At 43.5% G+C, this 16330-nt stretch overlaps 1 protein-coding gene and 1 pseudogene across 1 annotated transcript in view; both read left to right on the plus strand.

Annotated features, from left to right (window-relative positions):
- ETV5 (ETS variant transcription factor 5) overlaps positions 1–16330 on the plus strand; it is a 60689-nt gene that overhangs the window by 13979 nt on the left and 30380 nt on the right. Inside the window, exons 6-7 of the mRNA XM_055408738.2 lie at positions 14826–14955; positions 15856–16146. Coding sequence (XP_055264713.1) covers positions 14826–14955; positions 15856–16146 — 421 coding nt within the window. The remainder of the gene's footprint in view (positions 1–14825; positions 14956–15855; positions 16147–16330) is intronic.
- On the plus strand, positions 6945–14650 carry LOC148778783 (multifunctional methyltransferase subunit TRM112-like protein pseudogene; annotated as a pseudogene).

The following is a 16330-nucleotide window of genomic DNA, read 5'->3' on the forward strand; positions in this document are numbered from 1 at the left end:
AAGTATTAAAGAGGCTTTTTCCGTCTATTTTAGCCAGACTTAGAATAGAAGAAACCGTTCAAGAAAAAAAATCACCTGTCATTACTATTAGCACTAGTAGAAGTGAAGAAAGGATAAGGCCAATATCCTAAATTCCAGTTAGAAACTGGTCCTCCTAGTCGATAACCAAGGACATGAGCAGCAACCTCCTTACCCTGGCAGACTCGCCCCTGGCCCACAGGTCTCCCTTGAGGACTCCTTGGCCATTCAGGCTTCCCTGTGCTTAGCCCATCACTTTGACCTCTTCTCAGCCTCTCCCAGCGTTTTCAGCCCCTTTGCAGCAGAAGAGGTAAATAGATGGCCTTGAAGACCCTTTCTCTTCCTAGCCAAAGCTATGCCCCCTGCCCACCCTTTAGGACTTGGGCATCTTCCTTGACTTGGGTCATGATTTTTCCTCTCTGGAGGGGGGAATAAAGAGATAGGGGGAACCTGGAGCACCCCCTGGAGACTAGAGGACCCCACACACATTTTGAGTGGTCAGCCTGAGTGGTGCAGTTCTACCTTTGGGGTTGCAAGTGTACATTATACCTGCCAAACTGACTTCCATGGGCGAAATTTAGTTTTTCATCTTTGCGCAGTGGTATTTCAGCCAGCGGCTGCTGTTGCTGGAAGAGGCAGTGAAAGAGGAAGGAAACTTGGTGGGATGATGTAATTAGTCATTGAGCTGGGCCTAACAGAAGTAAACCTCCAAATCACCCATCTCTCCTCCCCATTATATGAATTTACTAGAAAACATAAATGTGCGTGCATGCTAAGTCGCTTCAGTCGTGTCTGACTCTTTGAACTGTAGCCCACCAGACTCCTCTGTCCATGGGATTCTCCAGACAAGAATACTGGAGTGGGTTGCCATGCCCTCCTCCAGGGAATCTTCCAGACCCAACCCATGTCTTTCTGTCTCCTACGTCGGCCAGGTGAGTTCTTTACCACTAACGCCACCTGGGAAGCCTCTAGAAAATATAAACATTCGAGTTCAAATAAGATCCCAACCTAATAAAAATGCCTGCCCCCAATAAAGCCCTTTCCTATAAAGTATAACCCCTTGTCCAGTCAGTTCCTCTTTTCCACAGAGAAATTAAATCCCTTTATAAGTAAAACTGCCACTTATCTTTTCCCGCTTTTACCCTAACCACGGGGCTTTGTTTGGAGGTCTAACAGAAGCTACAACCTGGAGGCCCCTGAAGCTGGAGCTTTGGTAGCTTCAGAGCTGGAGTTCTCCATTGAGAACTCCAAGATATTAATATCTTGTGTCATATATTTCACATTCCAGGGAACAATAAGAGCATAAAATACCGTAACATCAGTCCCACCCAAACACAATTTAGCAGCACATTACTCTCCAGAGCCAGTATGAGCATCGCAGCTTCTTGTCATTGAAACGCCAACCCCATGTGAAGCCTTTCCCCCAGAGACAGCAGCGTTTGGCAAGCCCAGTACTTGTCTAGGACACAACCTAGACCCATATCACTCTTGTCAGCTTGAGTCCATAGCAGAGATTTAGGGTCATCCCTGGTAAACAAAACGGAAGAGGGGCTTACAGAGCATGGTTTTAACTTCTTTGTGGTATCAGTTCTTTTGTCTAATTTAAAACCCAGGTGGGAGACATTATCAATAACCCTTAATTCCTGTCTCCCAGGAGAAATTCCAGTGCCTTTGCAGGTGACCTCTCAGGAGTTTCAGATGCCGCTCTCTACTGATGCTATTTATACCTTTTCAAAGGTGGGCCGTTTTTTTCTTTATGAGCTCCTTTTCCTCCCTTTCATTTCTAAACTTGTATTCAAGACCTCTAGGTTTCCATTTTCAGAACTGTGAAGTAATCTCATGTCCCTGCTAACCCTGTTTTTCTGCCCACCCCATTTGTGAACTGATAGGGGTCTCTCTGGAGACAGTCTCCGTACCTTTGTTAAAAACTTTTTATTTTATATTGGGAGCGTAATTGACTAACAATGTAGTGTTAGTTTCAGGTGTGCAGCAGAGGGATTCAGTTATACATATACATGAATCTATTCTTTTTAAAATTCTTTTCCCATTTAGTTTATTACAGAATACTGAGCAGAGTTCCCTGTGCCATATGGTAGGTTCTTGTTGGTTATCTATATGAAATATAGCAGTATATACACATCCAATTCTCAGTTTCCCCAGTGGCTTAGCAGGTAAAGAATCCACCTGCAATGCAGGAGACACAGGAGACTTAGGTTTGTTCCCTGGGTTGGGAAGATTCCCCTGGAGGGGGAAATGGCAAGCTACTTCAGTACTCTTGCCTGAAGAATCCCATGGACAGAGGAGCCTGGCAGCTACAGTCCCATGGGGTCACAAAGAGTCGGACACGACTGAACGACTACTCATGCATGCACACACACATGCATCAATCCCAAATTCCCAATGCATACCATAGTTCAGGTAAGTGCCTATCATTTTTTATATAAACTCACCAACAAAGTATTCCGGGACTTACATTCCCCCAAAGGTTCCTGCCCTAGAATTTCTAAGTATTGATACTTGGTATAAACTCATTTACTCTTAAGAGTAAGAGAAGTGTGTTCTTTCCTCACCTCTTTTTCCACTTTATCAAGACCTAGCTCTACTTCTGCAGATTATTATTTCGCTCTGGTATTCCCCAGCCATCTTCATGCAGAGTTGTCAAGATTCAAATCTTGCTCTTGGGTTGTTCCTGTTCCAATACTGCGTAATTCTAACCCTATTTGTTGGGATCTGATAGCCTTTTCCTGTAGTCCATGCCGTGATAATAAGCTCAAAGACATTTTTCTCAAGCCGACCATATTACCCCAAATTTCTAGCTCTAAATCATGAAAAGTAGAGTGGGTTTTTTTTGTCCACACCCAAATTCCCAAAGCCTGTCTTACGCTGACTGTAGGTTTTTCCCACAGCATGGAAGAAATCTGATTCCTGGCACCAGATGTTCTAGGAACTAGCTTTATCAGTTTCTAATTTGGCTCTTGTGTTATTTATTGTACAGAATATGGTATTGGCCATATAGGGAGGACTTCCATAGTTGTTAATTGAATTCTGCTACTTCAGGGTTGATTCTTTACCCTAGGGCCCTGAGATATACTACCAGGGTAATTAATATTCAGTCCTTTGGTCCTCACTGAGAAACAAGGAAGTAATAAACTGGAATAATCAACACCATATTTCCCTACCACCATGATTAATCTCTAGTCCAAAACCCTGAATATTATTGTTGCTGCTGCTGCTGCTGCTAAGTCACTTCAGTCGTGTCCGACTCTGTGTGACCCCATAGACGGAAGCCCACCAGGCTCCCCAGTCCCTGGGATTCTCCAGGCAAGAACACTGGAGTGGGTTGCCATATTTCCTTCTCCAATGTGTGAAAGTGAAAAGTGAAAGTGAAGTCATGTCCGACCCTTAGCGACCCCACGGACTGCAGCCTACCAGGCTCCTCCATCCATGGGATTTTCTAAGCAAGAGTACTGGAGTGGCTTGCCATTGCCTTCTCCGGAATATTATTGTTACTCACCATAAACCTTGTAGTTCTATTTGATTTCTTAAGCTATGTAAATGTATTCCGTTCCGTTCCGTTCAGTCGCTCAGTCGTGTCCGACTCTTTGCAACCCCATGGACTGTAGCCTACCAGGCTTCTCCGTCCATGGGATTCTCCAGGCAAGAATACTGGAGTGGGTTACCATCTCCTTCTCCAGGGGATCTTCCCGACCCAGGGATCGAACCCGGGTCTTCCGCATTGGAGGCAGATGCTTTAACCTCTGAGCCACCAGGGAAGCCCTAGTATGATGGAAAACAGATTACTTAAAATCTTGAATACTATTGCTATGACAATCATGAAGAGATCTTTTCCTATATCTTCTGATACTAAATTCCATCCCAGAACAGAAACCTTGCTTTCTCCATGTAGGACTTTGCCCAGGACAAATATAGCTGTTATTGCTGTTTGAGATTCAGAATGAACCTACCCGGAAATCTCAGCCTCTAGATGTGGTCTGCTCACCCAGGTGTTGGCTGTACCAGACGTTTGTCATATTTCCCATGAGTTATATGGAGAGCCTTGTTTCCAGCCCAGAGTCCTGCTATCATTCTTGATTCCCAAGACAAATGCACAGAGGATTCACCAAGCCAACAGACTTAACACAATTTAGGTCTTAAGCTCCACTCTTTTCTGATCCCTTATCCTAATAAGCTGGGTTGGGCCAGTTGGAGCCCCCAGAAACTCTTGTGCCTTTCTCCCCACCCCCAGTGCTCAGGGCACCAAAAGACCAGGTCACCCATTTCCAACCTCCTCTCTGGGCCCTGGCCGTGCCAAACCAGCTGCTTAGAGGGAAGGATGAAGGAGAACATTGGGGAAGAGAACTTTCGTTCCTTCTGTCATCTGCACAGGTTGGTGATGGCTGCAGGGTGCCCTCCTGAGGACTCAGGGGATGAAATCTGAGTTGTCCTGTCTTCTGGTTGTGTTCTAAACCTGTTATACACATACATTCACAAGGAATGGACATTCTCCATTTTATTTTTTCCAAAAATGCTTTATGATCTTGAGTTGAGCTTCTGTTTTAGTTCCTGTTGAATGTGTTATTAACGTGTATACGGAACTACTGGTCAATTTTACTTTTGTTACTATTTTGTACTTGTGTAATTGCGGTCTTTTTACCCAGCAGCTGTAGAGGTGGCATGGACAGTCGTCATGGTGATAACAGTGGCAGTTTATTTTTCCCTCTCTCAGGTGTTCCCTTCTCCTTTCTAAGTGGGCCAGGGCCAAAAAAATATTTGAGAACCACTGGCTTAGATGTTAGAGTATGACAACATTTGTCCTTGTGTAATTTTAGATTCCTGGGGCTGTATTATCCAAACATGGTAAAAGGTACAGATAAACAGGACAGTCTTCTTCAGATTTGGTAATAGGCCAGGGGTGACTTCCTTCGTGTGTAAGGGCATGGTTTTGAAGTTGTTAGCACGTATGCTGACCTGTTTAGTCAACCATAAGATAGGTTTTTTCCTCCAAGTATCTCAGAGGAAATGATATAATAGACATTTTATTGATTTTTTGTCAAGACATATTGCTGCATTTACTTCATTTCTCTATATATTCTTTCCAAGTTATTAGAAAGTTGCACGCTTTATCACATTTCACCCCTAGATACTTCAGTGTGCATCTCAAAAGATTGAGGACATTCTTCTACATAGTCTAAGAAAATTAACTTTTATTCAGTAATACTCAGAATTCCCCAGCTGTCTTTTATAACTGATATAAATATTGTTTTTGATCTAGGATTTAAGAATCATACATCAAGCTTATTGTTACATCTCTTATCTTGGACAAGAATCTGCCCACCTTGCCCTCCTCCCCCCAGTAACACTGACGGTTTTTTTTTTTTTTTTGAAGAGTGCTGGCCAGCTGTTTTGTAGTTGACTTTTTAGGGTACATATTTAAAGGATATGTAGAAACACAAACATACAGAAATGCTGACCTTAGGCCTGGAAATTCCCTATGTTGTGGGTTTTCTCACCTCCTATCCATGTTATTTTGTTGACCTTAAAACACTGGTGAAAGAACAGAGTGAGTCAAATGGAGAGGTTTGTGCATGTTTGAAGAGAAGGCTTTTGAGGGACTTACAGTTTTTAGCACAGCTTACTAAATAGTTGATTTTTTACTATTTATGGATGATTTTTGCTGCATTCAATTTTCTAATTTATGCTTACAAAGGTTAGCACTGTCAGACATTAGAGAAAATGGCAGTTCCCCGTATCTCCACCAATTCTACTTTTAGAACTTGTGCCCCTAAATTTGATAACATTTCAAATTCTTATTTTTGGAAACTGTTGCCAGGCAGAAACAGTGCTAACCATCCATTCAAACAGGTTTGAGCATGTCTCTTATTTGGTTTAGAAATCCAAAAGGCATCCAGATATTTTTCCAGATATTCTTTAAGTGCCAGAACCTGTCCACTTAATCTCCCTTGAACCTCTTTTGGTTCCCAGAACAGGGAATTATAGCCTGTCCTTGTCATTTGCTATAGCAATTACAAGAAATACCAAGATTAGGAATATGTTTTATGTTTGAAATGGTTTCTAATCTACTCAAAGTAGCAATAAACTAAAATAAAGACTATTTCCAACTTCCAGTAATATGGTAGAACTTAAATAAACCTCTGCCTGTCTATCCTTTTCTTACTAACTGGCTGACTATGCTTTGTCTCAGAGTTTGTCCAAGGAAGGCCAGCACTAAGGAAAGTCAGCAGTATGTTGGAAAGGAGGTCTTTTGGGGTTTGTGTGCAGAACTCAAGGGACACCACATCTAGTGACTTAAGGCCCCCTCTGGTCTTTGCCAGTGGGCACCCTGACAAGTTAGGAGTAATCAGGAGAGTAGAGACCACACGTGCCCTATTTTGCCAACATCATTTTTAAATTGACATGTCCCTCTGCCTTCTTTCCTGGTATTCTGCTGCTGCTGCTAAGTCGCTTCAGTCGTGTCCGACTCTGTGCGACCCCATAGACGGCAGCCGACCAGGCTCCGCTGTCCCTGGGATTCTCCAGGCAAGAACACTGGAGTGGGTTGCCATTTCCTTCTCCAATGTGTGAAAGTGAAAAGTGAAAGTGAAGTCGCTCAGTCGTGTCCGACTAGTAGTGACCCCATGGACTGCAGCCTACCAGGCTCCTCTGTCCATGCGATTTTCTAGGCAAGAGTACTGGAGTGGCTTGCCATTGCCTTCTCCATCCTGGTATTCTACTCACCGCCATAACCAAAGAGCAGTACAGGCAGGTGTCTCGGGCTCCCCCGCCACCATTCTTGGTAATACACAGTACCTATTCCTTACTCCGGAGGAAAAGGAGGTGAGCTGGTAGCGGTCTGAGAAAGGAACAGTGACCCAACGCTGGCGGCAGAGAGAGCAGTAAGCTGAGGGATGAAGCTTCTTTGTAAGATTATGGCTCTGGGAATCCTGAAAAGCCTCTCAACCATGGCCGTGTACACCCACACCACATTTGTTTATAAGGGCCGTGAGAGGCTCTGGAGACATGGGCTGGCACTGGGACATAGCTGCAAGGACGTGCCATGTGGAGGCAGGTGTTAGTGTCCTAGTCAACTTCCATCATGAGACACAATCTTCCATGTACAGTAAGATCATGGCTGTCAGGCGTAACCAAATAAGGTCTGCCCTGAGGTCAGGCCTGCATGCTGATTTGGGACAGATGAGTCTGCTCTAGATGAAGGTAATGAAAATGAAACTAAAGAAGGTGGAGAGGAAAATCCCCAAACAAAACCTTAACAGCAACACCTAAGAGAAGCAGGCAGAGCCTCTGTGTGAAGCCAAAGAAGTAGGACTGGCTTAGTCTCTCCCCAGTCAGACCGAAGTATAACTGATTGGCAGTTTCTTTAACACTCGGTGTCTATTACATAAATGCTGTATGTATTCACAACAAAGGCTCTGGCGAACTGAAACTTTGACAATCATGAGGCACCAAAGGAAAGGCTTATTAGACAAGGTGGTTTTTGTCTTTCTGAAAAAATTCCTTTTGACTCAAACTGTCATTTATCGTAACATTCAACAAAAGTGTTTTCCTTTGTTTTGCTCCTCTGCGCTGCAATAGTGAAGTTCACTGCCAGCACTGGCATCATAGCTGCCTTGGACAGGATCCACAGGCCTGTACTTGTGGGCAGGAAACAGATTTTGTCAGAGGGAATTATTATTTCTCTTGAATGGGTTAGTTTATCTACTTTTTTCTATTTTGAAACAATTGGGTTATTTCTTGAAAGACTGCTTCTGCACCATCACAGAAGAAAGATTTTCTAAAGCTTGAAGAAATCTTAGTGTTAACTCAGTGGTGCTGTTGACCAGGACAGGAACTGCCGTTTTGGGGGGCCGGGCCCCAAGGCATGTAGGATCCCAGTTCCGTAACTAGGGATCAAACGTAGCATGGAGTCCTGACCACTGGACCACCAGGGAAGTCCCAGGGCTGTTTGTTTAAATAGTAACAACTGAAATAATGTATAACAAGAGTAGCTTGATAACATTTTCACAAATGGTACAGGCATTTAGATCAAGACCTAGAATTTATGAGAGTGAGGAGACTCTTCGTGCCCCCTAAAGAGGCACCACCCCTAGAGACAGGAGTAAACTCCATCCTGACTTGAAACACCATAGAATAATTGTTTCCTTTCGAATGTTGTTGTAAATGGGGTCATGTAGTATCTGGCTTTTTTGGTTTTTGTGAGACTCCCTGTTAAAGCTTGATTGTAATTTCTTCATTCTCATTTCTGAGTACTGAGATTTTGTTTGGGATTATATTGAGCCTATAGATAAATTTGAGAAGAATTAATATCTTTGTAGTATCAAGACTTCCAGCCTGTGAACTGATGTATTCTTCTATTTATTTAGAATTCTTTGATTTTCCTCGGGGTTTTATTTATAGTTCAGTTTAGCTACCTTGCATGTCTTTTGTTAGATGTATTCCTAGGTATTATATATGTTCCTGGGTATTTGATGCTATCTGTTGCTATTGTAAATGTATTTTTTAAATTTCACATTGTTTAGGTTACTGTGTATGTAAGTCATTCTTTTATGTACTTGCCTTGTAGCCAGTGATCTTGGTAAATTAGCTTATTTGGTGGATACTTTCATATTTTGTATGTACTCACCTTGGCAATAAATGATTGAGTTGTTTTTCCTTCTCATTTTTCCTTTTAGTCATTTTTCTTAACTTACTGCACTGGCTGGGATCAGGCTTGATTTTTGATCATCGTGTCAGATAGAAAAATCTTCCAAGGAGTTTCCTAGTAAGAAAAGAAACTATGAAATTAAGTTGGTTGATTCATGAACATCCCATCTAAATTTTAAATGGTGTTATGGTGGTCTACAGAGCAACACATTGTACTTTGTAGTGCATGCCCACGGATACAGATATATCTTATCAGCCAGCCAACCCATCTTTCCTACCCCTGACTAGTGGAGACTCTCATTTGTGTATGGATCCTTAACAGAATTCTGATAGTCAAATAATAGAGGTCCAGAGAGCTCACTCACAATGTTCTTGTCTCAGAGGTGGCATTTAGGAGGGAATTGTCAAGCAGCAACTTCAGGAGGGGCGGGGCATTTGCGGGTGCACGACAGTATCCACAGCAACAATGTGGCATCTGACTGGTCAGTGACTGGCTGTAGATGCCAGGTCTTCCACAGTGCCTGCAGCTATCTGAAAAGATTTTGATTCGCTGGACAATAGAAGGGGAAATGAGATCTTATAGATGGAATACTAGGATGGGAGGCAAGGACTAAGAAGTAGAAACCGCTAGAATCAAGAGATGTTTGTTGCTAGTAGGAGTGAGGGAGGGAACCTGGGCGTTTTGGGGACCTAGAGATAGGAGAAAGTGTAAGTCCTTGAGTGGCTTCAGATGTGTCAGGCATGTCAGCAGCTGGAGAGTACAGAGTACACGAGGATGCAGACCCCGAGAACTGGCAAATAGTATCCTTCTGCTTCTCTGGTGTTGTCTTCTTTCTCCATCTCTTTCAATCCCTTTTTGATTTAGTCCTTTTTGCTCAGATTCCATTTGGGAGGCAATATAATGGAATGACTGACAACTGATTGGTATACTGATCACTTAGAGCTATGAGACTTTGGCAGATTACCTTTTGAGCCTTGATTTTTCTTATCTCTAAAATGGAGACAATGAAAGTAGCTTTCTCACTAGGTTCGGAAGATTGGATAAAATAACGTTAAGTAAACTGGCCACGGCCAATGATAAGGGATCCATCTGGTTGCCTCTTTCTTGGTCTACCTGGTTCTTTTCCAGAGGTATTAGTTATCCATTGTTCTTTCGTTCCAGAACACTTAATCAGGTGTAATGTGTTATTTTTGTTGTTTTCATTGAAAACAGGGTTTATGTCCTCTTTTTGATGAACATAGTGGGTGATGCAGTATCGCCCATTTCTGTCAATGTGGTAGATGACTGAGATAACAGTTGGGGGCGCTCTTCCTTCCTTTCCTCTCCAGTATCAGCAGCTTCAAGACCTCAAACCATTCTTTTAACTCCTTTGGGCCTCAGGGTCCTTATCCATAACTGTAAAGGCCTAAATCAAACAGACTACCAGACTCTAGTCAACGCTAATCATTTATCAGAAGATGCTAAAAGTCAAATCCCTCACTAAATTATGCATGCCGTGAGGAAAAACCACCATGTCTATTTTGTTTACCAGCATATCCCTAGCACCTTCAGGAACCTGACCTGTGGAAGATGCTCAACAAATGAATCAATGGATGAATGAATGAAAGAAATCTTTACAATAAGAAAGGTGGCCCATATTTGCCAGAAATTGTTCATAGGACATCATTGGCTTTATGGGTCCATCTTCTGTAACTGAGCTTAATTAAACTCAAGTTTTCTATTGCAGAAAATGTTTATCAATTCAAATAGTCAAACAGCTTTTTTTTTCTTAAACTTCTTCAGGAGTTCATGCTTCTCTTTTAATTGCGATTCATTGCCATGGTTTATAGTCCTCAGTCTCTGTCATGGTTTAGTAAGTCACCTGTGTGAAGGTAAGTACTCTATTTTTGAAACCATAGTGTATGATTATACAACATCATAGCACCATCTACAAGGTGCTGTGCCATTTTCTGTGTTTCTCAAGGCAGCATCATATATCTCATTTTACAAAGAGGGAACAGGTTGAAAGTTATGAGCATTCCTTGGGCTTCTACTTTCCTACTTAAAACACACGCATATGACTATCAGGCTCTTTCATACATCCTCTGACCCAGCAACTTCTGTGTGGAGAGTGAGCCTCCTTCTTTACCCCTCACACGGCCTCTCCTGGCTTTCCTGTCTGTTATCTGTGAAACTTCCAGATCTCATTCCTGCCACATTCCACTCTCTTCTCCCTCCGTCGAATGGTTGACTCCCAAGGGAAAAACAAAATATGACTAACATCATGTCTAGCCTTGAAAGGTAAATGTGGACCTTGCCTTCAAAGTTAAAAATTAATTGGAAATATAACCCCTGAATCTTAGTAGAGCTTGAAGGGAGAGATTGAAGGCAAAAGGAGAAGAGGACAGCAGAGGATGAGATGGTTGGATAGCATCACTGACTCAATAGACATGAGTTTGAGCAAACTCCAGGAGGTAATGAAAGTCAGGGAAACCTGGCGTGCTACAGTCCATGGGGTCATAGAGAGTCAGATGCAACTTAGCGACTAAACAACGATACTACAGACTGGGGAGCTAATAGACAACAGAAATTTATTTCTCACTGTTCTGGAAGCTAGAAGTTTGAGATCATGGTGCTGGCATGGCTGGGTGAGAGCTCTGCTTCATAGACTTGTGTCCTCAGATACCTCTGCCCCCGTGATCTAATCATCTCCCAAAGGCCCCTCCCGCTAATATCACATAGGACATTAGAATTTCAACGTATGAATTTGGGAGGTTACAACAATTCAAACCACAGCACTCAGTTACTTCTTGAACTCCTCCTTTGGATAGAGAACATAAGATTCCAGGTATAGGACAGTTATGGTATGAAAGAAGATATAATATAATGTAGAGCCAAAATGGTGTGGTACACACTAGGAATGCCATGTAGATTTGAGGAATTTAAGACATCAGAGGGGCTTCCCTGGTGGCTCAGAGGTTAAAGCGTCTGCCTCTAATGCTGGAGACCCGGGTTCGATCCCTGGGTCGGGAAGATCCCCTGGAGAAGGAAATGGTAACCCACTCCAGTATTCTTGCCTGGAGAATCCCATGGACGGAGAAGCCTGGTAGGCTACAGTCCACGGGGTCGCAAAGAGTCGGACACGACTGAGCGACTGAACAGAACGGAAGACATCAGAATTGGGCTTCCCAGGTGGTACTAGTGGTAAAGAATCCACCTGCCAATGCAGGAGATGCAAGAAACATGGGTTTCTTCCCTGGGTTGGGAAGATCCTCTGGAGAAGAGGATGACAACCCACACTCCAGTATTCTTGCCTGGAGAATTCCATGGGCCAAGGCGCCTCGTGGGCTATATAGTCCATGGGGCCTCAAAGAGTCAGACACAACTGAATGCCCACAGATATCAGAATTAGCCAAAACTTAAGACTTTCAAAATGGGTATATGTATTTCTGAAGACATTATAAAAGTTTGCTTTCCGGAAAACTTTGGTTTGCCTTCTGGTATTAATCTTGTTAGTAGAACTGATAACGTTTCTAATACCATGAAAATGTCAAAACGTTTCTGAAGCCTGAAAATAGAAAATTGAACAATGCTATTACTGTTTACTCTCCAAACTTAGGAGAAACTGTGATTATAAATGATTTTCTTTAAATAAAGTCAGAAAAGTACTTTCTAGGACATGTAACTGCTGCTTAGGTTGGGGCATCATCACCAGTCCAAAACTTTTATGAAGAAAACTGGTAAGAGGAGAAGCAATGACCCAGGAGCAGTGCCGAGAACCAGAACATCCCCTGCATACCCGACTCTCCCTTCTCATTTACCAACAACATTCTAACAAGAACAAGCTTAGCCATTTTCTGTGTCTGAATGTCTGAAAACATTTGATAGCAATTGAGGGTTGGCTGCCATGATGTCACCATCAAAAAAATCACGAGAGAGACTCTAATGACTTCTAAATATAATCTGCCAGTTCCGAACTTATTTTGTGTGTTTGGGAAAAGCAGTTGGCGTTTTGTAGGAAAGGAATTATGAAAACCTGCCCTTGCCAGTCAGTCACTGGCAGGACTTTGCTTTATAAACTTGTCATCTGTGATCAAGTCTTCAGTTTCATTTGTTCACTTCTGAGTCCAGAATTCAGGGTTGGAGGAAGCACCTGAGAAACCTGTTGGCGGGAAGATTGTTCAGTCTTAGAAAAGAATTGTCATTTCACTAATTCTACCTAATATAAATCACTAAGAAAACCAAGCTTCTGGAAGATGGCTCAAGAGTAAACATTGAGTGCAACAGAAAAATTCGGTGGGTCACCAGAGCACTAAGCACTGTTAGCCATTTAATGAGAACTTTGATCCAGTGGATAACAGCTGGTAGCGAAGCTTAACTCGTTCCTTTCCCTCTCCGTCCCAGACACCCAGCAGAAAGTAGCAATTCTAGCCAGAAGATAATCCTTACAGTACAGTGTCTTCTAGAATTTTGCCCTTCTACTTTGGGTAAAGCACCCTCTTCAAAATGAGTTAGCCCCTAGATACATTTGAAAAATTCTTAACTCCTCTGCCATCTCAGCATCACATATGGAATGTTCGATCGCCTTCCAAACAAAGCAGCAGCTCTGTATACTATCAATCTAGGAAGAGTAATTGGCACCATCTGTGAAAGGATTGGTTATGAGTGCCTGCCCTTCCTGGTAGGACACTGGAAAGGCATGAAGCAGACACAAGCATGGAGGTTTTCCAGGCCTCCTATATGCAGCTAGCTTCTCCTCATTTGTGGTTTGGGATCCATCGTTGTATTCCTTTGCTTTTGAAAATTTGAGATTGACGTGTACACACTGCTGTATTTAAAGTGGATAACCAACAAGGACCTACTGTACACAGTAGGTCAGGGAAGTTTGCTCAGTGTTATGTGGCAGTCTGGATGGGAGGGGAGTTTGGGGGAGAATGGATGCATGTATATGTATGGCTGAGTCCCTTTGCTGTGCACTTGAAATGATCACAACATCATCAGTCTGCTGTACTCCAATATAAAGTTTAAAAGTTTTTGAAGTGCCCCTAAAGACTGGGCATTTCTTACTCAGAGCTAATATTTAGAGTTGCTTGAGGAAGGACTTTAAAATCATATTTTTTTAAGTCATATTTAATTTGTATATACACCTCTATTTTTTTTTTTTTTTTTTTGCTACGGCAATTTTAAGCCTTAGATAAGCTAACGTGTAATGTCTGCCAGTATATTTTTGGGTGTTTTGTTCTTTTCAGAAACAAAATTGTTCTTGTCTGCAATCCTTGGTATTCTTATCACACCTGTGTTTTTCTTGAAGCACCATCACCTACAGGATCTTTAAAGGCTTCACAGCCTCTAGGCAGTGGACCCAACACAGAAAAAGTTTGTGGGGTGGACATTAAAAAAAACCCTTGGCTAATTTAAAGTGTCAGATGATGATTTCTGACTTTAAAGAACTTTTTGGAGCTCGCACGTGCAGGGGGTGGGGCCCCATGGCTTCCCCCTGCGTCTCCAGGCCACGGAGGTCTGCATCAACCCTGTGGAGTTCAACCCCAACTTCATAGTGCGCATGATACCCAAAGTGGAGTGGGCGGCGCTTCTGGAGGCTGCGGACACCCTGCATCTCATCGAGGTGCCTAAAGAGCCGATTCAGGGATACGAGCATAACGAGGAATTTCTGAGAAAGATGCACCGCGTGCTGCTGGAGGTGGAGGTCTTGGAGGGCACCCTGCAATGCCCAGAGTCTGGGGACGTCTGTTCCCCATCAGCTGTGGGATCCCCAGTATGCTGCTGAGTGATGAGGAGACTGAGACTTAAACTGTGCCAGGCGCCGGTTTTTCACTCTGGTTGTGTGGATCTTTGTTTACACGTTATCTTGTTTGTTAGTTCTATCCTGTGTATCCCTAACCCTTGACCCAGTGACACACCACACAGTGTTTTTGAGCTCGATATTATATTTTTTTTTCTCATTAAAGGTTCAAAACCAAAAAAAAAAAAGAACTTTTCATTGGTTTTTATGGAAGACTCTGTGTTAAGTGTTTGGCTTCCTCTGGCGTGTGACTGGACATGAGTTCCAAGAACAATCAGCTAGTATAGGGTTTGCAGAAGGAAGCATTGTGCTCCCTGTTAATCACTGTCCTCTCTGTCCCTTCCCTCTTCCCTCTTCTGATTTCAGTGGTGCTTCATGCCCCACCTCCAACCAAGATCAAACGGGAGCTGCACAGCCCCTCCTCTGAGCTGTCGTCCTGTAGCCACGAGCAGGCTCTCGGTGCTAATTATGGAGAAAAGTGCCTCTACAACTATTGGTAAGTGGAGCCAGAGAAAGGCTGGCCAGGAAGTGGCCGGCACGTTGATTGTTTCCAGTATTATTCAGCAGACGCTCAGTGTAGCACACCCGTCTCTGGTGGCAGTATAATGATCCTCTAGCTGTAGCTAGTCCAAATGGGCTTTGTCTGCATGTAACGTGCAGAACTGTTAAATCAGCCCTGCGGGGGACTGATTTCATGGGGCCCTGAGCCCTCCCAAGGGAAAGAACCCTGAATGCTGGGCTATTTGGTCTGTGGCTTCAAGGGAGGGACTATATGCTCCTTCGTGTCTATCATATGTTAATGTGAACTTTAAGCACCAAAGAAGTAATCTTCACATCAGAATATATGAAGAAAATCCCCATGCCAGTGCCCTTTACTTAAGAGTATCCAAGCCCCAGGAATGAAGCTTTAATTTTAAATCATTCTTTGCTCTAGAAGATAAACATCGATCTGCCTGAAAAGGGGAGGAGAAGCTGTATTAAGTGATGTTACAGCAGAAATTTGTCTTCCAAGGTTCTTATTCCTGGGAACCCTGGAATTCTTGGGAGAGGGGGCCAGAAAACTCCCCCAGGACCTAATTTCTCCCCTTATCCATCCACCCCTACACGCGCATACATGGAGAATTCTTTTAGAAAAAGGGAAAAAGGAAACCGGAAGCTGAGGCTAAAATTATCTTTGAGAAGAATCACTAGAAGTGTTAAACAAGTCCCTGTGACGCAGTGTGTTTGTCACTTTTCAGAGGTACAAATATTCCCTCGGGGCTGCCAGCAGTTCAACTATGTTAATGCTGTCATTTCCTGGCAACCGTGGGCTGCAACCTCGAGTTCTGCTGGACCTGGTGACCACGCTAATGGCTTCATTGCGGCTAAATGGTTCCTTCTCTTTTTCTGTTTACAGTGCCTATGATAGGAAGCCTCCCTCTGGGTTCAAGCCATTAACCCCTCCTACCACCCCCCTGTCTCCCGCCCATCAGAATTCCCTATTTCCCCCACCTCAGGCAACTCTGCCCACCTCAGCGGCACATGCCCCTGCAGCTGGCCCAGTCCCAGGTGTGGGCCCCGCCCCCACCCCTCATTCACTTCCGGAACCTGGACCACAGCAGCAAACCTTTGCGGTCCCCCGGCCGCCACATCAGCCCTTGCAGATGCCAAAGATGATGCCTGAAAACCAGTATCCATCAGAACAGAGGTGGGTGCTGATCTGGGCTCCCAGGGAGAGGGGAAGTAGTAGTCATTTACCAGGTACCTATGAAGTTCTCATTCCACTGAGGCATCTTTTGAGGTAGAACTACTAATATGAATATGACCTGTTGATATTATCACCCTGGGGCTTCCCTGGTGGCTCAGTGGTAGAGAATCCCCCTGCAGTGCAG

This window comes from Moschus berezovskii, chromosome 1, assembly GCF_049115385.1.
Source record: "Moschus berezovskii isolate FMDL1 chromosome 1, NW_MosBer_1.0, whole genome shotgun sequence".
NCBI lineage: Eukaryota > Metazoa > Chordata > Mammalia > Artiodactyla > Moschidae > Moschus > Moschus berezovskii.